At 38.5% G+C, this 22,500-nt stretch overlaps 2 protein-coding genes across 2 annotated transcripts in view; one reads left to right on the top strand and one right to left on the bottom strand.

Annotated features, from left to right (window-relative positions):
- Positions 1–22,500, bottom strand: part of LOC138059109 (uncharacterized) — a 68,319-nt gene that overhangs the window by 1,170 nt on the left and 44,649 nt on the right. Inside the window, exon 3 of the mRNA XM_068904631.1 lies at positions 5,985–10,287. Within this exon, the coding sequence (XP_068760732.1) occupies positions 5,985–10,255 (4,271 nt within the window). The 5' untranslated portion in view covers positions 10,256–10,287. The remainder of the gene's footprint in view (positions 1–5,984; positions 10,288–22,500) is intronic.
- LOC138013908 (uncharacterized) lies at positions 20,237–21,583 on the top strand. The gene is made up of 2 exons (XM_068860947.1): positions 20,237–20,443; positions 20,642–21,583. Exons 1-2 carry the CDS (start codon positions 20,237–20,239, stop codon positions 21,581–21,583), a joined length of 1,149 nt encoding a protein of 382 aa, XP_068717048.1.

Raw genomic sequence — 22,500 nt, 5'->3', positions numbered from 1 at the left:
GCGAAATTAGCAAGGTACAGATTTTGTTAGCTTGCTTTATGCAAAAACAAATATTGATGCAAAAGTAAATAAATATTGATACACAGTTTTTAGAAAGAGCAGAAGGAAGTTTCCAGGACGGTCGCTCGAGAATAACATATTTACGAGACGAAAACAACATTAATTTTTGAACCGTGAATATAGAATATAAACAATTACGATCAGCGACAAACATTTTGGGAGATTTTTGCTACGTTCAATTTTGTTATCGTAAGTTTTGGCTGCACAAATAAATCGCAAAATCGAAAGTGACATCGCCGGAATTCAGTGGGCGCCGTGATTAAGTTACCGCGGCATGTTTAATTGCCAAACAGTGAAGCATCTGTGTCAAATGATGGCAAGATACCCGGCATGGAATACCGGGTTTTCGTAAGTTCCTTTTTCTCAAAACAAAGATCACAATCGCCCACCATTGTTTCTGCAAGGTCAAAAATTTACTCTCCAAGACGAGGTTATTTATCACCAGGTAATTCCATCATTTTGGAAATAGCAGCTACTTTATTATTCACCGGCGTCACAATTTTTTGCTGATTTTGGGGCTCATTTTGTTGAAACTCAAGCACGCTTCCAACAGACCTGTTTATTTTCATGAAACCTTTCCTGCTTACAGAGCAATACTAAAAATATCCTCCCGTATCACGTTTCAACCTTAAGATCTAAAATTCAATACACAACATGATATTGTAATTCACAAAGGCAGAAAATATCACAGAATCCTTTTCCAGCGAAACATTTTATTGAAACAAACAACATAAGATGCACTAAGACGCCATTCGCGTTGCATTGACTTTCGACGCCATTGCTGGTTAACGAGAATAACAAACTCACGAGGCAGAATGTATATTTATATTTAATTAAGTTAGCACAACAGAAAAACGCTAACCTCATTTTGTCACGAAAATGCTTTACTATTGCCATAAAAACTATCCAGTTAAGCTCGCATATTATAAAACATGATGAATTCATAAAGGCCACCTTTTCCAGCGAACAATTTTTTGAAACAAACAACATATTTGCTCTTAGAGGCGAAAACCTCTTCCTATTTCATTGCGTGCGTGAAGACAAGAAACTCAATCGTGTCAAATTACCATGTACTTCAGGTTCAAACCCTTTCCTGAAAAACCTTTTCCTTGAATAACAAGAAAATGCTTTACTATTGCCATAAAAACTATCCAGCACACATATCATAAAACATGGTGAATTCATAAAGGCCACCTTCTCCAGCGAACAATTTTTTGAAACAAACAACATATTTGCTATTAGAGGCAAAAACCCCTTCCTATTTCATTACGTGCGTGAAGAGAAAAAACTCAATCGTGTCAAATATGCGCAATATTACAACAAACTAAAATTTCAGGATCAAACCGTTTCCATGAAGAACCTTTTCCTTGAATAATGAAGCACAAAATAGACGACTAGCTTTCTTTCAAATAATTCTTGGCTGTCACATTTCCAATTTTTTTTTTACCTGAAGACTGTGCAGAGTTGATCACAGATCCACTTAAGGTGTTCGATTCGTTCTCTGTCTTTGTTGAACCCATAAGTTACCAGAGAATTTTCCATTTGGTTTCAGTGTTCTACATAACAGCACACTTGGCAAAATCTTAGAAATGCAGCTCACTTTGATTTCGGCTCGACGGGCGACAGATTGTTGTCGAAGTCCACTACTCGTCGCTTTTAAGATTCCACCGCCTGTCTTGTTCACTATCCAAATGACTTGCCATTATTGAGCTTCATAAGGGTATATTTTGTTCAAAGATCCACTAAAACGCCATTCGCGTTACATGACTTTCGACGCCATTGCCGGTTAAGTTTATCATTCTACTGTGTCCACCAGAGAAATCTACGCATTTCCACTAGCCTACGAAATTACGAGCAGAAATCTCTATGCACAAAGATACCACTTAGCAGGGGAGTGACAGGCTATACTTTTATCGAACCGGAAACAATTGATCATTTATTCTTTTACTGTGTTTACTCACGTGCGTTTTGGGAAGAATTTGAATCTTATTGGATCGCTATAGCCAAAGAACAAGGGAAACTTGAGTTAAAGACTATTTTAGTTGGTGTCACAGATACTAAATGTTCTCTGTTTAATTATTTAATTGTTTTAGGTAAGCTACATTTATGGAACTGTCGTAGGAATAACTGTCGTCCTTTCTTCCCTTCCTATAAGGAACTAGTTAAAAGAAAATATAAAACTGAATGTCACATTGCCGCTAAGTACAATAATAGGAAGATGCTAGAGGCTAAGTGGAAACCCGTGTTGAATTGCATTTTTCTAAGTACATAGGTGTGCGGTAACTAAATAAAAGAAAAACAAACTGTTAAAAGTAGTAGAAGAATGAAGTCTAGGAAGTATTGTGTAGTAAGTAGTGTAAGTAATGTTTTGTAAATGGTATTGTACTTATTGTTGTAAGTAGTGTCTGCTGAATAAAAAAATAAAAAATAAAAAATAAAAAATTAAATTAAAAAAAAATTTTAAATTTAATGACTTATATGGTTTTACTTTCTCAGAATGAAAAAGAACAAAATTGGTTTTCGAAATTCTGAGAGCTAGTCTATTAGATTTCATTCACTCAGCCACTGCATAGAGCTGTTGATTTAGGATTAGTTCAAGATCATTAAGGTTTTTACGTGAACAATATATATTAGTGTCATCAGCAAATACGTGGAAACTAAGCAGTTTCGAGGTGTTTGGTAAATCATTGATATATAGCAAAAACAACAGGGGTCCAAGAATGGATCCTTGAGGTACACCACAAGTGATTGAAAGAGAATCAGATTTATGGCCATTTATAAATACAAATTGTTCTCTATTGGATAGATATGAATGAAACCATTCATAGGCTTTACCTCTCACTCCATAATGATTCCCTTTAGATAAAAGAATGGAATGATTAACTGTATCGAATGCCTTTTTTTGCCACAGCCAAATTCATTGTTGTCAGTTGAGTTGCGGATTGATTCAGTAATTTGTATCAGTGCATCATTCGTCGAGCACTTTGCCTAAAGCCAAATTAAAGTGGATAAAGAATGTTAAGAGATTCAAGGTAACCACTGAGGCACTTAAACATAGCCTTTTCACAAATTTTACTAAAAATAGACAGAACTGATATTGGACTATAGTTATCTTTGCCTTGCCTAGAGCCTTGCTTAAAAACTGGGGTAACTTTTGCCAATTTAAGTTTACTGGGGAAAATACCACACAGAAAAGAATCACTAATTAGGGATGAAATGAGTGGGAAAATATGAGTCTTTTTAGCAATGGGACTGGAATACTATAGCGACCAATGGATTTATTATTGTCCATTTGATGTATGTATGAGTCAACTTCAGCTGAAGTAAAAGGGGAAAGAAACATTGAGTCAGGAAAATTGCTCTTCAGAAAAGAGGTTGGACAACAGTTCCCACAAGGAATGTCTTTGTTAGTGTTTTTGCCCATATTAACGAAGAAATTGTTAAAAATGTTAGCAGTAGCACAAGGATTGTCAACAGTTTTTCCACTTTCTAGAATACTGGGAATGTAATCAGCTTTAACTTTACTAATGTTGATTATTGATCTAATTCCTGAGCAGATGTGTTTCATATTATTCTTATTACACAAAAAGTAATTCTTGAAATAATCAGATTTACTCGCTTTAAGATCTTTGACGACACTATTCCTGAATTTCTTATGAAGATATATCAAATTTGGATTTGAATGATTACACCTAATAATTTTGGAATAGAGTTTATCTCTATATCGTATTTTGGTAAGAATATGTTAAGTAATCCAGGGCTTAGTAGCTAACTTAAATTTCACGTTTGGCGAGCTTTCTACGTGGTACATGATAATTTATAAATTGAGATATCTTATCATAAAAAATATCAAATTTAGTGTTGGCATCCATATAATCACTTGAGATATTATTGTAGTCTAGAAGCGAGAAATCATTGATAAATTTCTCTTCATCAAATTTGGAAAAGTCATTTTTATAATAATTTAAAACTTTATAGTTTACTTTGAGATTGTCCACAATCAGGAATTGAGGAAGATGATCAGAGATTTTAGAGACTAAATTGTCACTATGGCATTCATAGCATACGTATTTGCAGATATATTATCAATGAGGGTTGCTCAGTGATCTTTCTGTAATACGTGCTGGTTGTAAGATATAAGGTAGAAGAAAAAAGAGTTTAGCATTAGTATCAAATCATTTGATTCAGGATAACTTTCACAATTTAACAGGTTAATATTAAAATCTCCCATAATGAAGATGGACTTAGACTTGGGCAGAATTTTACTAACGATGGAATCTAAATCTTCCTCTTTCTGTAGAAGAGGGTGGTAATATGTCGGTGGCCTACATTCACTCGAAGGCCTTTCCAGAGGAACAGCCCGAAATTTACTCGAATCGTTGATGGGATGCCTCGGATAATAGTCGTAGATATTCGTACTTGTCCATTACGACCACTCCAGATCCTTTATCTGGTTTGGTGATGACAATATCGTCGCGTCGTTTCAGTTGCTCGATGGCAAGCAGAAGTGTCCTGGAAGGTTTCTGTACTTTGCGCTGGATGTAGTTCAGTGCTACGGATTGTAGGTTTGTGTCCTGATTCTTTCAAATCATCGTTTCCGAGATGAGGTTCGAGGCTCCAGTAAGCCTTCTCAAAGCTCGCTTTCACTTCAATCGATGAGACCCGTTGGGGAAAGGCAAGAAAAATACTAAGCGATACTACACATCAAAACATGTAATAAGATCTATCATGTATCACCATGTTTCCACCTCGGTTAGCGTAATTGTTTTGTATTGGTCATTAATTAAACAGATTTTTTGAGACGAGTTTCGCCCATCAATACGCACCTTACACATAAACAGGGTGGACAATATTTGAAAGAAATTTTAGCGGATCTTGGGCCCGTTTCTCGAAAGTCACGAAACGTTACGGGCCATTTTCGGGTGTCACAATTTCTGTTGTATCTCAAGAACGGAGAGGATTTAAGTCGTCAAACCTCACAGTCATTTTTCTTTTTGTAACCTTGAAAACACGGTAAATAATTGGCTTTCCAAAACAAGCAGTTGGCAGTTTCACAAATGGCTTTTCGGGCCCGAAAAGTTTCGCGACTTTCGAGAAACGGGCCCCTTGTCCGAAGAAGATTAGGGAGCTTAAGCACGCGACGTTTTTTGAGTTACGAACGAAGCCGGAAGTGAACATTCCGCATACCCCATCAGCAGTCCCTCCAAGACTGTTAAACTAATCCAACATGTCCTCCTACCCGAATTTACCTGATATACACAATTGCTAATTTGCTTTGAAGTGACTGCTATCGTTAATTTAAGACACTGTGTCCCAGGACTTGTGACAGCAGGGAAATAAGGGAAGATAAAAATCATACCCGTGACTAGGATTTGAACCAGACTTTCAACTCTATAGGAACCGTTTCACCACTGAAGATCAAGACACCGCTCTCTCTCAAAAAAAAGATTAAGTCTCCTACACAATATTATTGCTGAAGAGTAATTAGGCCTAACTAGATTAATTAAGCGTAAGCTTTGATTTTAAAATGTTTAGCTTTGTCGTGAAGTTTGGTAATGGAGAAAAGATACGTACTTAGCAAAATAAATGTGGTTGTGCCAAGACAAGTTAACGAAGAAAACAATATAATTCCGGCTGCCACTCGTGACTTAAAGACGTGTTAAGCTACCTGATAAGTACTAAGCTAAGAGGGGGATTTGAATCCAGAGCCCCGCGGCCACGCCTTATGTAATGGTGCGAGAATGAGTCCACAGGAAAACAAGTCATGTAAAGCCCATATCACCGAGTATGGGAATAAAAACACACTTCCAACCAATCGCAATAGATAATAATGGTTTGTACTCTATATCAGGGCAAGCTTGAAGTATACACAAAACGTCTTGAGTACCGACGATTGGCTTTTAAACAAGACATTGAAAACTCACCTTTTTGTCTCCGTGTTAAGTGTCTCCTCTTCCCGGTGCTTTACCTTGATAATTTCCAAGTTGAACTGCTTCCGCGAACAAATGGCAATGAGACCCCTTCTAGGACAAGTTTCTAAAAGACATTCCTCAGAATAAAGGTTCCATTCAACATCCATTACACCGAGTAGATCTCCAGATCTTACGTTGAACAGCTCAAGGCGGCCGCCATTTGGATAAACAGATTTCAGAAAAATACACCCGTCATCACCGATAAATTTACAGTCACGAATGGTGACACAATCAAATTTCAGACGCACTTTACCAGAAACTGCATCGAGAACGTACGTGTCCCTGGTGCCTGACGAAACAACAATAAATTGACCCATGGGGGAAAATGATCCCATCAAAAATGACAAATAGGCACTCTGGAGTGCACGCCACAGTGGTTCGGTTTTACCCAATTGCCTCATTTCAATGAAATCTGGGCCCATTTTAGTCGATGCAAACAGCTGGAGGTCCCTGTAGCATGAAATCAACTCCCCGTCAGGCACTGTAAATGTTGCCACATTATTTCCACTAACAGTATCCAAAATGATCCCTTCTCGCGTTTCAGACGTTATGCATGCCACCTGATCTTCTGAAATAGGAAAGACAGCATCCGCGCCAAACCTCCATCGTCGCATGCAGACTGACAAATCAAAGTTCCACAGTTCAAGTGTGATCTTAGTTGCAAATAAAATGCCTTCTTTTACAACTACAAAATCACGGAAAGAGTCTACCTCAAACTCTCTCTGTCCGTTAATTTGCCCATTTAAAACGTCCCAAACGTAAATTCGCAGTCTGTGCGATCCATCGTGAAGTCTCGCATAAACACTCTCACCGGTGAAAGAGAATCGAAGACATTTGACATCTTGAAATACTGTGTTTTTCCTTGGTGAATTTCGATAAACAAGTTCAATGTAACCTTTTGCTGTGTGGTTCCTTAAAAGATATTGGCTGTTAAGCACTACATCAGGATAACAGAACATATTACATACATTCAGAGGATCTCCTAACAAAAAACCACTGATTCTACGGGATTCTAACTCAAAGGAATTTCTCCAGTGATCAATACAGTGAATCGAATAGAGATGCTTGGGCCCCTCTGTTATGCTTAAACGAAACATTTCACTGACTCTGCTCCCATTTGAACACAAAAGAAAGCGACTGTCTGGTGAGAACCTAATCATTCCAAAACATGCCAGCCCTAAAGCCATCTCTGCTAGAGTTGAAAAACCATTTTCTCGGTCAACTAAACAAACAGTGTCCGGTGAATGGGAGATTGCCACGAGCTTTCCATCTTGTGACATCGCAAAAGATAAAATTTCTTTATTTCTGTTGAGACGATCAATCTCCGTACCATCGTTAAGATTCCACATCGTAAGACATTTTGTATCGTCCGGACAATCAGTTAACATCTCGTCGCCCCAAATAGAACAGATAGAAAAACTACACTTACTGGTAGGAAAAAGCGGCTCCATGTCACCATTAAAAGAGTAAGCAGTGTTTAACACCCCTGGTAAGATGACATCTTTGATAGGATGAAATACTACACAACGATAAAAACAAAACACGGATCGGTACGAACTTTCAATGATTCTAAATGGTCCAGAACGTCCTCCATACTCTTTTGGTTTGACATAACGTTTCCATTTGAGGTTACCTGAAGCCAGTGACCAGAACTGAAGGCTTCCATCGCAGCATTCACACACCATGTATTCTAAGCTAGGGGACACATCGAAACAAGCCACTTGTGATCCACAAACAAAATGAGCTTGAATAGCTGTTTGGGAGTCACTTTTGTTTAAAAATTCCATGTAAGGTTTATCGGAATACTTGGTCTCCAGAAGCTGGCGGGAGTCAGAAGATAACTTACTACTTCCCTCATTCAAGAGACATTGAAACAGCGTAAAGGGATATTCCTGTAAGGTTACGCGGTGCTTCTTTAAAAGAATCAATAATGACGAAAGGGTCTCATGACACTCAGTTGATATTGTCTTCAAACCACCTTGCTTCATTGCACAAACCATATCTTCCATGGCTCCTGGCAAGTTTACACAAAGCTTTGCGTACAAAAGCTCCGGGTCTGACACATATTTTCGAACCCAATGTTCAAGGCTGCAGGATTTCATGACCTGGTCTACCAGTAACATGTGCTGAACACCATGTTCCAAGGCATACCTTGATGTGTCAGTGAAGGCCTGTGAGCTGCCAATACCTCTGCTCTTTAACTCGTCAAACTCGTCAGAACAAAGAGTAGAAAGGATCTTATGGCCTTCCATTTCCTCCACACTGAAAGAGTGCTGGCTGTAGCGTGACTTGTCTGTCAACCAGTCCTTGACTGATTTATGAAAGAAATGAATGCGGTCTTCGTGAACAGGAAGAAGTGATGACACAATGGCAATGGCTTTGTTCGCCTTTCGCAAAACAGTCGAGGACGACAAGTTCGTGCACAACAACTTAGGAACAAAACCCAATGGCAGTGGTTCCCTGGCAGCGGCAATTGCACCCAGGAAACATAGAAATCGCTCTTCAGTTATCTCTAGTTCCTTAAACAAGTCTTGTTCCAGCCGTTGGAAATATGACTGGTAAAAAAACGCGATGCCCGCCGGAAGGGTCTTGTCCAGTTGCTCCAAGGTGAGAAAAGTTGAGCACTTGGCTCTTATAAAATCTACCAAAAACTTGGCACACAGGAAGACTCCCTCTGACTTTTGCACAAGATCATCTAAGATCATTTCGCGCATGTCAACTTCTAATAAATCGCTTAGACTCCTTTCAAAGAAAAAACGAATTACCTTCAAGTTGTCTTCATCTTTTGGCTCCAGTATTAATGGTTGCAAATCTTTAAGGTTCTCCCAAATGTTAATTTCGGGTCGCGTCGTCACCAAAAATCGCAGCCAAAGCGGTAAATTTTTAAACAAGTTGGCAATCACGTCAAGAAGATCATTTCGTCCTTGGTATTCACTTTCATCTAAAGCATCTATTACCACAAGAGATGTAAAATCTGGATCTGCTACCCTATTTAGAGGTTCTAAAAAAAGCAAATCAAACAGATCTTTCACTTCCATGTCGTTTATCTCTACACCCAGATTTCCAGAGAGCTGTTCGACAAGCGCTTTCTTGTACTCTGGAAGACAGCATGACAGGTGACAAGCTAAAGACTGCATCATCACCTTGGGATTCCTGTGGCGTGCTCTGTCATGGTGACAAAAATGGCTTCCCGCCAATCTGCCAGCTTCTTGCATTCTTCTACACATCTCAGCAGCGATGACAGACTTCCCCATCCCTGCATTTCCGCTTAGCACCAAGACACGATTTGGAGAGCTTGCATCATCCAACCAGGTGCTGATTTTAGCAAAGAAAGACTCACGGGTTCCTTCTACGTATCTCTTCGTATAATCTCTCACATCACGTTGGGTGTCAAGCCTTGCAAGTTTCTTTAGGATTTTATCCTCCTGATCGGTATTGTGTTGCGTCTCCCGGATTTTAGTGACAATTTGATGTATGTCTTGAATCCTAGAACTGCTTTCCTTGACAACTTGTTGTGTTCTGTCAACAGTGTCTTGGGTTGTTGACTGCTGGATTCGTAAGTCTTTAAGGATGGATTTGTTTTCCTCGACACTCTCTTGGACTGTGTTCTGAAGCTGACGCACCTCATTAAGTTGAGTCTTGAGATCCGCTTCACTCTCTGCCCAGTCTCGTAATGCGTTAAGATAATCCTCTTCTCCACATCGCTCTGCCTTCAATCGATCAATCTCTGCCTGACTTAACCCAAGAGACACTAGAACGGTACTGATTTCCTGCCACAGAGCATTGAACATCAGTTCATCGACACCAGTGGTTGTGATGTGCCCATACAACTGATTACGAAAAAACTTAATGCGAGCAAAGTTTGCTTCACGAGAAGAGTCACTTGGGGGCGGCTTGCAATGCCATCCGGTGTGGGGAGGGGTAAGTCCACAAATGTTGGTCAGAAGGAGGAACAGCAGAGTGATATCAAACGTGGTGGAGTCGGGGGCGGCTCCACAACCAGGAAAGAGTTTGTCCCACTGGTGACCATTGAGAATTCTTCTACGAAAAAGCTGGTCAAGGATGGAATAACAGGCATTAAGATCAGCTGCCAAGTTTGCAGGAGGGTGATGAGTGTCAAAAACATTTCTTAGTACAGTTGTTCCACCATCAATAATAAGTCGACTCAGCTTGGCCCCATTTGTCTTCTCCTTAGAGCTGGCCAGGGGACCAGGTGTGGCCATTGTAATCAAACTACTGATTTTTCACATCATATCTGCACAGAAAAGGAAAAGACGTTAATTGAGTGACTTATTGGATTCCACTGAGTCTTCCAAGGCGACTGATTAAGGTTATGCAACAGGTTCGAGGGTCAAATTTTTCCTCTCTCACCTGAAGGTGAGGCTTATAGTTTTTACACTAGCTAACACCAGATGATTTTACTTGCCAGGTTGGGGGTGGGGGCGCTCTACATGTAGGTGCATCTCTATTAATTTAAACTGAATTAAGACACTCAAGTCAAGAAATGCATAGATTGGATGAATGTCCAGTTTTGATATCCAACACAACGTGTCCCCTTAACAATAAGGAAAATGTTAGTGTATTAGCATTACTTTTATTACATTTTAATGACAATAAACAACATCATCATAAGGATAGTCTACAAAGACCCCATACAAAGGCAGACCACCTAACAGAAAAAAAATATATATATATAAATATTAAATAAGAAAATGAATAAATAAAGAACTATTGTTAAAACTAGGATTATATACAAAATTAAAGATTTAGTCATATCTTGATAGCAAGAAGTCTCTTGCACCCTTCTTAAAATTATAAATGTTAGATGCCTTTGTTTAGTTTGGGTAAATGCAGCTGCTTATCTTTTAACTTGATGAGCAGAGTTTACATAGACTTTACCACTACGACTACCACTACCCACTACCCACTACCCACTACCCACTACCCACTACCCACTACCCACTACCCACTACCACTACCACTACCACTACTACTACTACTACTACCACTACTCCTGCTGCTGCTGCTGCAGTTTAGGGGAGATGATGTTACATATTTTGATTTGTAAGTAAACCAAGAACTGAGTAGCATTCAAGTTAAGAAGAAGAGCAAGAGGACATTTCAAACAAGAGGCTCTATGTAGCCTATACTCATGCGCTACCAGGTTATTTGTACTTTTGTTGACAGTTTAATAATAAAATTAATAATAATATAATAATAATGATGATGATAATAATAATAATAATAATAATAATCATAATAACTTTATTGTACAAAAAAGGTATATAGGTGCTACAAGAATCTATTTGAGAGAAGTTGTTCTTTATCGTGTGAGTTCATTGACCTATACTTTTCATCTTTATTTGAAAGAGTCTGTTTTTTTTGACGCGTCCATAGACCTGTACTTTTCAAAACAATTTGAAGGAAGTTCTTATTTTTTCTCTGGGTCCATTGGGCTGTAAATTTCTCTCCTCTTTCTTCCAGTTTGCTGCTATTACTGAAGTAGATTTATGCTTTTTTATCATTTGCTTCTTTTCTATATTTGATAATTCACATAAACATATGCAACCTCATAGTTTGTTTCAAAACAATTAAATTTACTTTGAATAATAGAGCAAAAGAGATCAATAACAGAATCTACATTTGAAAATACTTTTGTTACAATGGTTCAGAACAATTGCATACAAAAACGTGGTAACTCATCTTTTGCTTTGCATACCACTGAAAAACACAACTAATGCAGTAGCTAGAAATTCACATCAAAAAGCCTGTGCTGCTTTCCTTATTATCAAAAATGGCAGTTTTAAGCTGTTGTTTACTGGGAACCACAATACAAGATAAAGTTCCCTGACATCTCGCTATAAAAATAACTATTACATCGACAGCGCCCCACGTCTAATCTCTTTAGAAAATCAGACATAAAAACATATTTTTCTGGAGTAACATTTCTGATAAATTGCTCTTCCATTCTCAATGATACTATCAACTGTTTGAGAGGTGCAATATATAGTTACAAGACCTTTGAGGTGGAAAAACAAACAGAATAAAATGACACAGCAGAACATTCTTTGCAAGAACAAAAATAAACATCATTGTAAGTGATCCTAGGGTCTAAAATTTTGGTTTTGAACATATAATGAATGAACAATGCTTCCACTGATACTTTACATTTTAATAATGTTAACACATTTTAATCTCATAACTAACAGATGTTTGTGCACATATATTCTGAAAATGTTGTACCAAATTCATTAATGAATCTATTTCAATTGAAGTACATGTTGCAAATGGGTCCCATACCTAATAAATCTCTGCCATGAGAGTAAAAAGTTTTACACTTCCCATTAGCCAGACAGTATATTGCTACTGTGTAAAGTTCAAGTGTTAACATATATGCATGATAATTATCCATGAGCAAAGAATCAAAGGCAGCTAACATTGATATAACATAAGGAAAGTCTGAAATTATAGGAAGTGCACTATTTAGCAAACCACTATAACTATCACTGTATGTCAACTGATAATTAATGTAGCTTAAGTTCCAACCATAACAGGCAAATATGTCAAAAATAGGAGTCCCTGTTTCCATGATTGTGACAAAGCTGAATACATACATGTATTATTCCCAATGTTTATAATTTGAACCAAGTCAGCTGAAGAGGTTATTGGATTCCTGAAATTTTAAGCAAGTGCCGACACAGACATTGCCACACTTTGTGTGCCTGCATTTGCCGTACCAAATACTTCAACATTACCTTAACTATATGGTGCGGCAATAGTTTTAGTTGGGTCACAGGCAGCCCAAGCTCGGTATAAGATCTATAGACTTTTTATTTATTTATTTATTTATTTATTTATTTATTACAGTTCAATGACAATAGGCAACATATGACATCATCATAAGGATAGTCTACAAAAGAGTCATAGACCCCATACAAAGGCAGACCACCTAAAAAAAAATATATATATATATATATATATATATATATATATATATATATATTAAATAAGAAAATGAATGAATAAAGAACTATTGTTAAAACTAGGCTTATATAAAAAATTAAAGATTTAGTCATATCTTGATAGTAAGAAGTCTCTTGCACCCTTCTTAAAATTAGAAATGTTAGATGCTTGACATACTTTCAATGGTAATGCATTCCACATGTCCACGATCCTATTAAAGAAACTGCTTTTAAAAGTAGTAGTTCTAACGAAGTTCTTCTTGATTGTAAGTTCATCCCTTCCCCTAAGGTGGTACCTATTAGAATCAGTATAAAATTGAATATATGTACTAGATATGCCTATACTTATATACCCGTTAAGAACTTTATACAAGAATAAAACATCAAACAAAAAGCGTCTGTCCTCCAAAGACAACAAATTCAATCGTTTTCTGCGCGTATTGTAGTCATCATCTGTCTTCAGAATAAACTTAGTGGCTCTCCTCTGAATTTTCTCCAACTTATTGATATTCCCAGCAGTTTGAGGTGACCATACGACAGTACAGTACTCAAGTTGGGATCTTACCAATGCACAGAACGATGTTCTCAGGGTAGTAATATCCTTCATACCCTTACATGTCCTTTTGACTAGCCCGAGGATCTTGTTAGCTTTACTAGTTATTTTATCAACATGAGCATTCCAGGACAACTTGCTACTGGTAATTAGGCCAAGGTCAGAAAATTCAAAAGTTTCCTCTAGGGTGTGATTGTTTATTTGCAGGTGAGGATGAAAAGGTGTTTTCTTCTTCGTGATACACATCAGCTTACATTTTTTTATATTGAAGTCCATTAGATTTTGTTGGCTCCAAAAATTATCCAGATCTGATCGAAACAATGGGTAGTCAGATGGACAAGTTATCACTCTAGATGTTTTGCAGTCATCTGCATACAATGCAATTGTGTTTCCAGCCATAACTACCTTCGGTAAATCACTAATGAATATCACAAATAAAACTGTCCCAAGCTATGAACCCTGAAGTACTCCAGACGGAATAACAGACCATGTTGAGCTTTTTCCATCTATGACCACCCTCTGCTCTCTATTGGTTAGGTAGTCTTTATTACACCAATTCAACAGAGTTCCAGAGATACCGAAATCACACAGTTTCTGCAAAAGTATGTCATATGAAACTCTGTTGAAAGCCTTAGCAAAATCCAAGAACACGACATTCACCTGTAATCCATCATCTAAGGCCTTAGACCAGTGATGATGTGATAAAACAAGCTGGGTTACACATGAACGACCCCTCACAAATCCATGTTGCCAGTCAGATAGGTAGGAAGCCACATGAGAATATAATATGTACAATCTTCTCCTGACATTTACTTGGGATGGATAACAGAGAGATGGATCGATAATTCTCAACTACATCCTTTGCATCAGATTTACATGTAAACACTGGAGTGACATTGGCCTTTTTCCACAAAGAGGGAACTCTGCTAGATCCAAAAGACAGGTTAAATATTAATAAAGTTAATGGATATGATAACTCCTCTGCACACTCCTTAAGAATCCTTGCTGGTATACCATCCACGAGTAGTTCCAGTTGCCTTATTGACATCAAGCTTACTGAGAATATCCTTAACTTCATTGTGAGATGTTGAAATTTCCATCAGCTGGTCAGGATTAACCACGTCGCTATGCAGTCCCACAGAGTCGTAGGTTTTTGCAGAAAAAACAGTGCTAAAAAATTCATTAAACAAGGTGGCTTTCTCAGAGGGATCCTTTGCAGACATTGCCTTACTTCTGTATGTAATAACCTCCGGCAATCTTTTTGTCTTGGACTTGAGAGAGTGAAAAGCCCAAAATTTTGTTGGATTGGTCTTCAACTTGTCAGACAGGGACTTCAAATACTTACTATACTTGAATGAGATTAGCCTCTTAGTCTCTTTTCTCAAAGTCTTGAATTTAAATGTCATTTCCACAGATCCATTACCCTTCAGTCGCTTCCATAAGACTTTTTTTTTTCCTTACTAACTTTAAAACATCTTTGTCTATCCAAGGTGGTCTTGATTTATGTCTAAGCTTCATCTTAGGAATATGCATGTCAACTGCAGCAAGTACAAGATCTTGAAAATTAGTTGCACTCGAGTCAATATCATCACATGATATGATGGAATCCCAAGGAATGTATGAAAGGGCATCCCTTTGACCATTAAGATCAGCTTTATCATAACAATAGACAGTCCTAGGACAATTTTTTGGCCTGTCAAATTTTGTCTTCATGGAAAAACAAACTAGAAAGTGGTCGGAGTCAAAGCCATTTTGGAATACAGTAGTTCCCTCAATTAATGCTTCATGATTTGTCAAGACAAGATCCAGGATACTTCCAGGTAACGAAGTATTCGTGGCATTGGGACGAGTAATCTGAAAATTTGTTTGTGTAAGAAAGTAGTCATCTAATATTTCACAAAACGTTTCAGTTAGACTGTCGACCGTGGATGGCGAACCAGTAGACCAATCTACATGTGGAAAATTAAAATCACCAGTGATAACTAAGCCTGCTAGCCCAGTACCAGCAGAATATTGAAGAAATTTCTTGAGTTCGTCCAAAAATCCCTCTCCAACATCGGGAGGTCTGTAGAAAACAACAAATGATAAGCAACGAGTATTACTTGTCCTTAGTTCACAGACTAACATCTCCGCATCAACTTCTAACTAAAGTCACATCTACGTACACAAGGAATGTGTGATTTTATTGCCAGTAACACACCACCGCCACGCCGAACACATCGATCACGACGAAATGTGGAATAATCTTCAAGGTAGAGTTCGCGATCGCTAAAGTCATCATCCAACCAGGTCTCGATTAAGGCAACAATATCGAAGGAGTCCATTAACAAGGCAATCAAGTCATTGATCTTATTTCGAAGGCTCCTAGTATTCAGTAGTAAGCACTTTAAGAAATTGGATGAACAAGGTGCAGATTCGGCAGGACCTTCGGTTGACGAACTCAACATGTTCAATCCAGATTCATTAGCAACAGAAGACTCGAAAAATGAATCAGTAAAATTAAAAGGCCTACCACAGTTCTTGTCACAAAGCCATTGCTCGTCAGAAGAACCCAAATCAACGTATGTTTTCAGATCCATGTCAATACATTTTAGGTGAAACCACTTGCTACAACCATGACAGAGAATGTCCTTCTGGTTGGCACGAACAGGGTTTGAGCAGACCTCACAAGGATATTTCCAAACAGGTTTTTTACAGGTAGCTGACGATGAGTTATGGATGGCTGAAGATAAATGGTCAGGTCCTGGGTTTGTTTCAATATCTCCACATAGTACTAGTCGATCTTGAAACATTAAAGGTGGACACTGAATTTGGATATTGAGTGATTCCTGTAACAAAGTATCCTCTCACGTGTATTCCAATATCAAAATGGCGGACTTGCGGTATCAACGCAACATGCTTGTATTTTGCAAGTTCAAAGTCTTTCAAACCTCCAACAGAAAGTGAAAGGATGTCAGGATCCCTAACTTGCATCTTGATCGACAGAAATGACAAACTAACGACATCGCAAAAATTCGAAAGCCACAAACCCGTCTAAAACGGACACAAATTTGCCCTCCGATTGCACAGAAAAGACGAGGACAACCGTATGTAGAGGTAAGCGAACTTTAGTTCTACATTTCACTGACATTTACAGCTTATTTTAGCATTTATAAGCTCAAAGTATGTTTTCCCATACAAAGTCTATAAATCGTACACCGAGCTTGGGCTGCCTGTGGTGGATCAACAATTCCTGGACCTTGGTTGTTTGTACCTCATTTGCGAGTCAAATTAACTCAGGAATGTAAGATCTTTGTAAAGCCACTGATGACTAATTTGTTACATTTCAAAAAATGTGAACCAAACTTTTCAATACTGGCAAATAAATGGCCTCTAAGTAAAACAAAAGTAAGACAGAAAACCAGAATTTCCCTTGAAGCATCCTATAAATTCCTTTGCCAGCAAATAAACAGAATGCAGCATATCAACGACTAAAGTCTGTATTGTTGAAAGAATTCCCCATTTTGACTTGCACATGCCCATACTGACAATAACAGTAGTTCTAAGAACAGTTCAGACTGCTAAAAGTCGGATCAGTTTTTCTCAGGTATTCTCAGTTTCGCTCAAAACTGCTCTAAGGTTCTCAAAGATCTGATCACTAGGAGCTGAGATGACTGGCATGTTGATGGCAATCAGTTTGAATGACCTTTATGTCGATCCCCGCTCTCAAGCAGTGTTTAATTGTAAAACAAATTAGAAAAAAAATAATATAATTTTGTCTTCAATGTCAACAACTTACCTTTGGCTAAACAATCGAAAAAGATTTATTCTAACAGATTTACAGTTGCCCCCCCCCCCCCCCTGCCAATTTTTATCAGATTATCCCAACTTATCATTAAATTCTGAAAACAAGGGAAAAATTGCCTATCTTTAGTATGTTTTTGTGATCTGAGTGTAAAACTTTGCATAATACACTTTCTTAAGCTACAATGTCTTGCCCAGTTTCTCCGTTGAACACCTCATGTTGTGCATAAGGCCATAAGGCCAGCAGTCTTACTCTTACTTAATATGGTGGACAAACATGACCAAGACTTCAGTGATAAGAATAAAGACCTTGCAGAATACCACAAAAATGATGTCACAATGCAGGAAATGCCACTTGAGAGAAACTACATTTGCAAAATTTCCTATGGGGAGATACCCCCAGATCCCCAACAGGCTCACACCTAAAGTACTCATGTGAGTGCCTTTGGTGCTAAAAAAGTACTACTTTTTTTCCTTCAAAAGGGGTTGGATTGTCTGCTGATTGACAACCTATAGGATTTAATAGAAGTCAACTACGTGACTTGGAACTAACCATACTCTGAGAATCTCAGCTGTATGGAAGCAGTAATATCTACAATTTCGATAAATGCTAACCACTCTTCCAGGGGATTTTTCAATGAAGTGCTGCCCGCCTAACTGTTGGCAGTGAAAGCCCTGGGAATGGTAATGTGTGTGGACCATGAATTGGGTCCATGGGGGTTGTCCATGGACCACTGGTCCATGTTTTGTCTAATCTCTGGATGTCGTTAAGAGAATGCAAACTGATACTAATTTTACGAAATTCATGTACAGATTTGCCATAATCCTGTACATTATCTTCACTACATTAAGGTTAAGTTTATTTTCTATCTGCCAAGCATTTCAATAAGATCATGATTCATCTCATTTTATAGTCAGCGTGTGGAGTATTTAAAACTTGTTCATGTGCACAGATTCTCACTTCCTAAATAAATAGAGGAGACTTTACAAGATGTCAATATTGCTGCAGACATGGATAAATTACAGTCTGATCTAAACAAATTAGAAGTATGGCAACGCACCTGGCAGATGGAATTCAACCCAGCTAAACGTTTTGTTAATTGTGTATTTCCAGGCAGAAAAATCCACCAACTAGAATATATACTTTTTGCCATACCATCCTAACCTCTGTTGAAATGCACTCCTACTTAGGGGTCACACCAGATTCCAATTTGAGGTGGAACAATCATCTTCATGAAATATCGTCAAAAGCAACTAAGGGTGTGTTCGATTGACCCTATGCCGGAATAAGAATACTTGGAGTGATAATTTAAAATGGTATCTCTAGCATTTTGAAGCAACAGGGATAATAGAGATATGATTAAAATAGCATTTTAGCAGGTCTTTGACAATTTCAATGTGAATCTCCATAAAAACGAAGGACTTCTATCTTCCATTCCAAGTATTAATTCCTATTCCGGAATATACGGTCAATCAAACGCACCCTAAGTCTTTAAATTTGATCATGAGAAACTTCTGGTTCTGCAAAAAGACACCAAAAGTACCTTTTATAAGACACTTGTCAGACAAAAATTGGAATATGCTTAAACTGTTAGGGACCCACATTATCAGTGTGATACAGATATATTAAAGCTGGAGAACATACAAAGGGTGGCTGCTCATTTTTGTAAAAGCGACTTTAGATATACGTCAAGTGTTGCCTCAATGATTAGAGACCCAGAATGCGAATCTCTAACTTTTTGCTATCAATATGCCCGTTTATGTACAATGTGCAAAATTACAAATACTGAATTAATTCATGTTAACGCATCTCACAACTTCAAATATTGTACTGAGCATGCAAGTCATGATGATAATATTCCTCTTTTCCAAGAACAGTTAAAGAATGGAACAGGCTTCAATCAGAAATTGTCTTACCTAATTCTCTAGATACTGGAGAAATTGAGCAAATACTTACAAGATTAGTCTGACAAGATGATGAATATTTTATTTCAAAAATTTTTATTTTTACTGTTTTATTTTTATTATTTTATCAAATTGATTATTATTACTGTTATTAGTTATTTAAAAATTTTATTAATTAATTTATTTATTTATTTTTAAATTTAGCGTGATACTCTATATAGTTCCTGCTAACGTGTAAATGTCGATGTGAATCTAGATAAATGATCATTTGTATCGGGGGTGGAAGCTGAATAATGAATAATGAATAACGAGCTAGTATAAATAAAAAATGAATAATGAATAATTGAGTCTGAAAACGCCGGAATGAATAACGCAGCTAATGTGCCAGTGGAATAATGAATAACAACAATGAATAATGAATAACCTACAAAAATTTATAAAGAATAATGAATAATTCGAACTAAACACACAAAGAATAATGAATAACCGAGGTCCAATTATTCAGCTTCCACTCCCGAATTTGTATATACCAGGAAAAAAAAAACATTGCTTTGAGTGTGTTAAAGGTGACGATGGGGCGCAAATGCTAGTTTCTTTGCTGTGAGAACTGGATTTAAAAACTGGATTACTCAAAATATAATTACCTGTTAAATTAGTCGACCATTGCGCAGTTTCACGAGATACAACTGACATCAACCACGTAAACTACCCGTAAATAACCCAATCTCGTACCCAGAGTGCTCGGGCTTTTTGGTCAGCGGGTGAGCGCCCGGAGAGGGTAGGTATGTTATGTATGGGGACATATATTGTACCGTATACATAATATGTACCTTACTTATCTTGCTTAGCTTACTTAGACGCTTGGACTGCTTGAAGCGCTTGGATTCCTTGGTCTGCTTGAAGTCCTTAAATTGCTTGCTGTGCTTGGGTTGCTTGAAATGCTTGAGGTGCTTAGGTTACTTTAGGTCCTTAGATTACTTGAGGTGCTTAGGTTGCTTGAGATGCTTGAGGTGCTTAGGTTACTTGGGGTGCTTGAGGTGCTTACATTGCTTGAGGTGCTTGGGTTGCATGAGGTGCTTGAGGTGCTTCGCTTGCTTGAGGTGCTTGGGTTACTTGGGTTGCTTAAGGTGCTTACATTGCTTGAGGTGCTTGGGTTGCATGAGGTGCTTGAGGTGCTTCGCTTGCTTGAGGTGCTTGGGTTCCTTGAGGTGCTTGGGGTGCTTGGGGTCCTTGAGGTGCTTGGGGTGCTTGAGGTGCTTGGGGTGCTTGAGGTGCTTGGGTTGCTTGAGGTGCTTGGGGTGCTTTGGTTGCTTGAGGTGCTTTGGTTGCTTGAGGTGCTTGAGTTGCTTAGATTGCTTAAGGTGCTTGAGGTGCTTGGGTTGCTTGGGTTGCTTCAGGTGCTTTAGGTGCTTCGATTACTTGAGGTGCTTTGGGTGTTCGAGGTGCTTGGGTTGCTTGAGGTGCTTAGGTTACTTGGGGTGCTTGAGGTGCTTACATTGCTTGAGGTGCTTGGGTTGCATGAGGTGCTTGAGGTGCTTCGCTTGCTTGAGGTGCTTGGGTTACTTGGGTTGCTTAAGGTGCTTACATTGCTTGAGGTGCTTGGGTTGCATGAGGTGCTTGAGGTGCTTCGCTTGCTTGAGGTGCTTGGGTTCCTTGAGGTGCTTGGAGTGCTTGGGATGCTTGGGGTGCTTGAGGTGCTTGAGGTGCTTGGATTGCTTGGGGTGCTTGAGGTGCTTGGGTTGCTTGAGGTGCTTAAATTACTTGAGATGCTTGGGGTGCTTGCTTTGCTTGAGGTGCTTTGGTTGCTTGAGGTGCTTGAGTTGCTTAGATTGCTTGAGATGCTTGGGGTGCTTGAGGTGCTTGGGTTGCTTGAGGTGCTTGAGGTGCTTTGGTTGCTTGAGGTGCTTGGGTTGCTTGGGTTGCTTCAGGTGCTTCAGGTGCTTCGATTACTTGAGGTGCTTTGGGTGCTCGAGGTGCTTGGGTTGCTTAAGGTGCTTGGGTTGCTTGAGGTGCTTGGGTTGCTTGAGGTGCTTTGGTTGCTTGAGGTGCTTGAGGTGCTTGGGTTGCTTGAGGTGCTTGAGGTGCTTGAGGTGCTTAGATTGCTCCAGATGCTTGGGGTGCTTGAGGTGCTTGAGGTGCTTCGATTGCTTGGGGTGCTTGAGTTGCTTGGATTGCTTGAGGTGCTTAAATTACTTGAGATGCTTGGGGTGCTTGGGTTGCTTGAGGTGCATTGGTTGCTTGAGTTGCTTGTGTTGCTTAGATTGCTTGAGGTGCTTGGGTTGCTTGCTCTGCTTGATTTGAAGTTTTACCGACAACGTGAGCGTACAAATGCATACCTCTCATTTTAATTTTCCTATGAAACAGATCGTACCAAGTTAGTTTTAAATACTTCGCCCACATTGTACGCCGTGAAGGAGAGGGAATAATCATGAAAGTACGACAGAGCAGAGTTATTGTCGGTGAGTTTTGTTACAAATACTTGACGCAATTCAGCAGGATAATATTTTAAATGCTCTTTTACATACTCTTTACTCGTTTATCGCGTGTTATCGGATAAGGAAGTTTCCGAGTTTTTGACAACATGATTGCTTTTTCGTGACTTGAAATAGATAAAGAGCGTTGGATAGGGAAGTTTCCGGGTTTTGGACAATGACATGATTGCTTTTTCGTGACTTGAAATAGATAAAGAGCGTTGGATAAGGCCGTTTCCGGGTTTTTGACAATGACGTGATTGCTTTTTCGTGACTTGAAATAGATAAAGAGCGTTGTATCGAAACAGTTTTTTTGAGTTGATGAGAGATCGTGATTGTTTGACACTGTGATTTTAAAAATATAACCATAAAAAATTAACAACACACCTCAACTTGTACAATAAATATACTTGTTCCGTTTTTAAACCCACTAACCAATGTGACCAGATCACCAGTGAGTATTAGCGCCCTTTCAGATGACAATAGTTTCAGTTCAAAGACATAAATATTTGCGTAACTTATAAATAAAAGCTTCACTAGTAGTAATCATTGATTAGGGATTATTGTCTTAGTCTATTTTGCTCAGTAACCTCCGGTATTGTTTAGAACGAAAAATGAGAGTGAAACGAGGATACATTTTCAATATGTAACAAAAGGTCCTGAAAAAGACCGGCAAATATCCAGTCGTCAGGTATTGAGTTTGCTGTTCTTTGGGAGCTTTTCGCGGCCGGCCCCTGAAGAAAAACTCCTAAACGCAGTTCAACATTAAAACAAGCAACAGTTTGCCAGTTGAG

This window comes from Montipora capricornis, chromosome 8, assembly GCF_036669925.1.
Source record: "Montipora capricornis isolate CH-2021 chromosome 8, ASM3666992v2, whole genome shotgun sequence".
Classification (NCBI taxonomy): domain Eukaryota; kingdom Metazoa; phylum Cnidaria; class Anthozoa; order Scleractinia; family Acroporidae; genus Montipora; species Montipora capricornis.
Note: the sequence above shows the minus strand (reverse complement) of the source record. Positions and strands in the feature narration are given on the sequence as shown.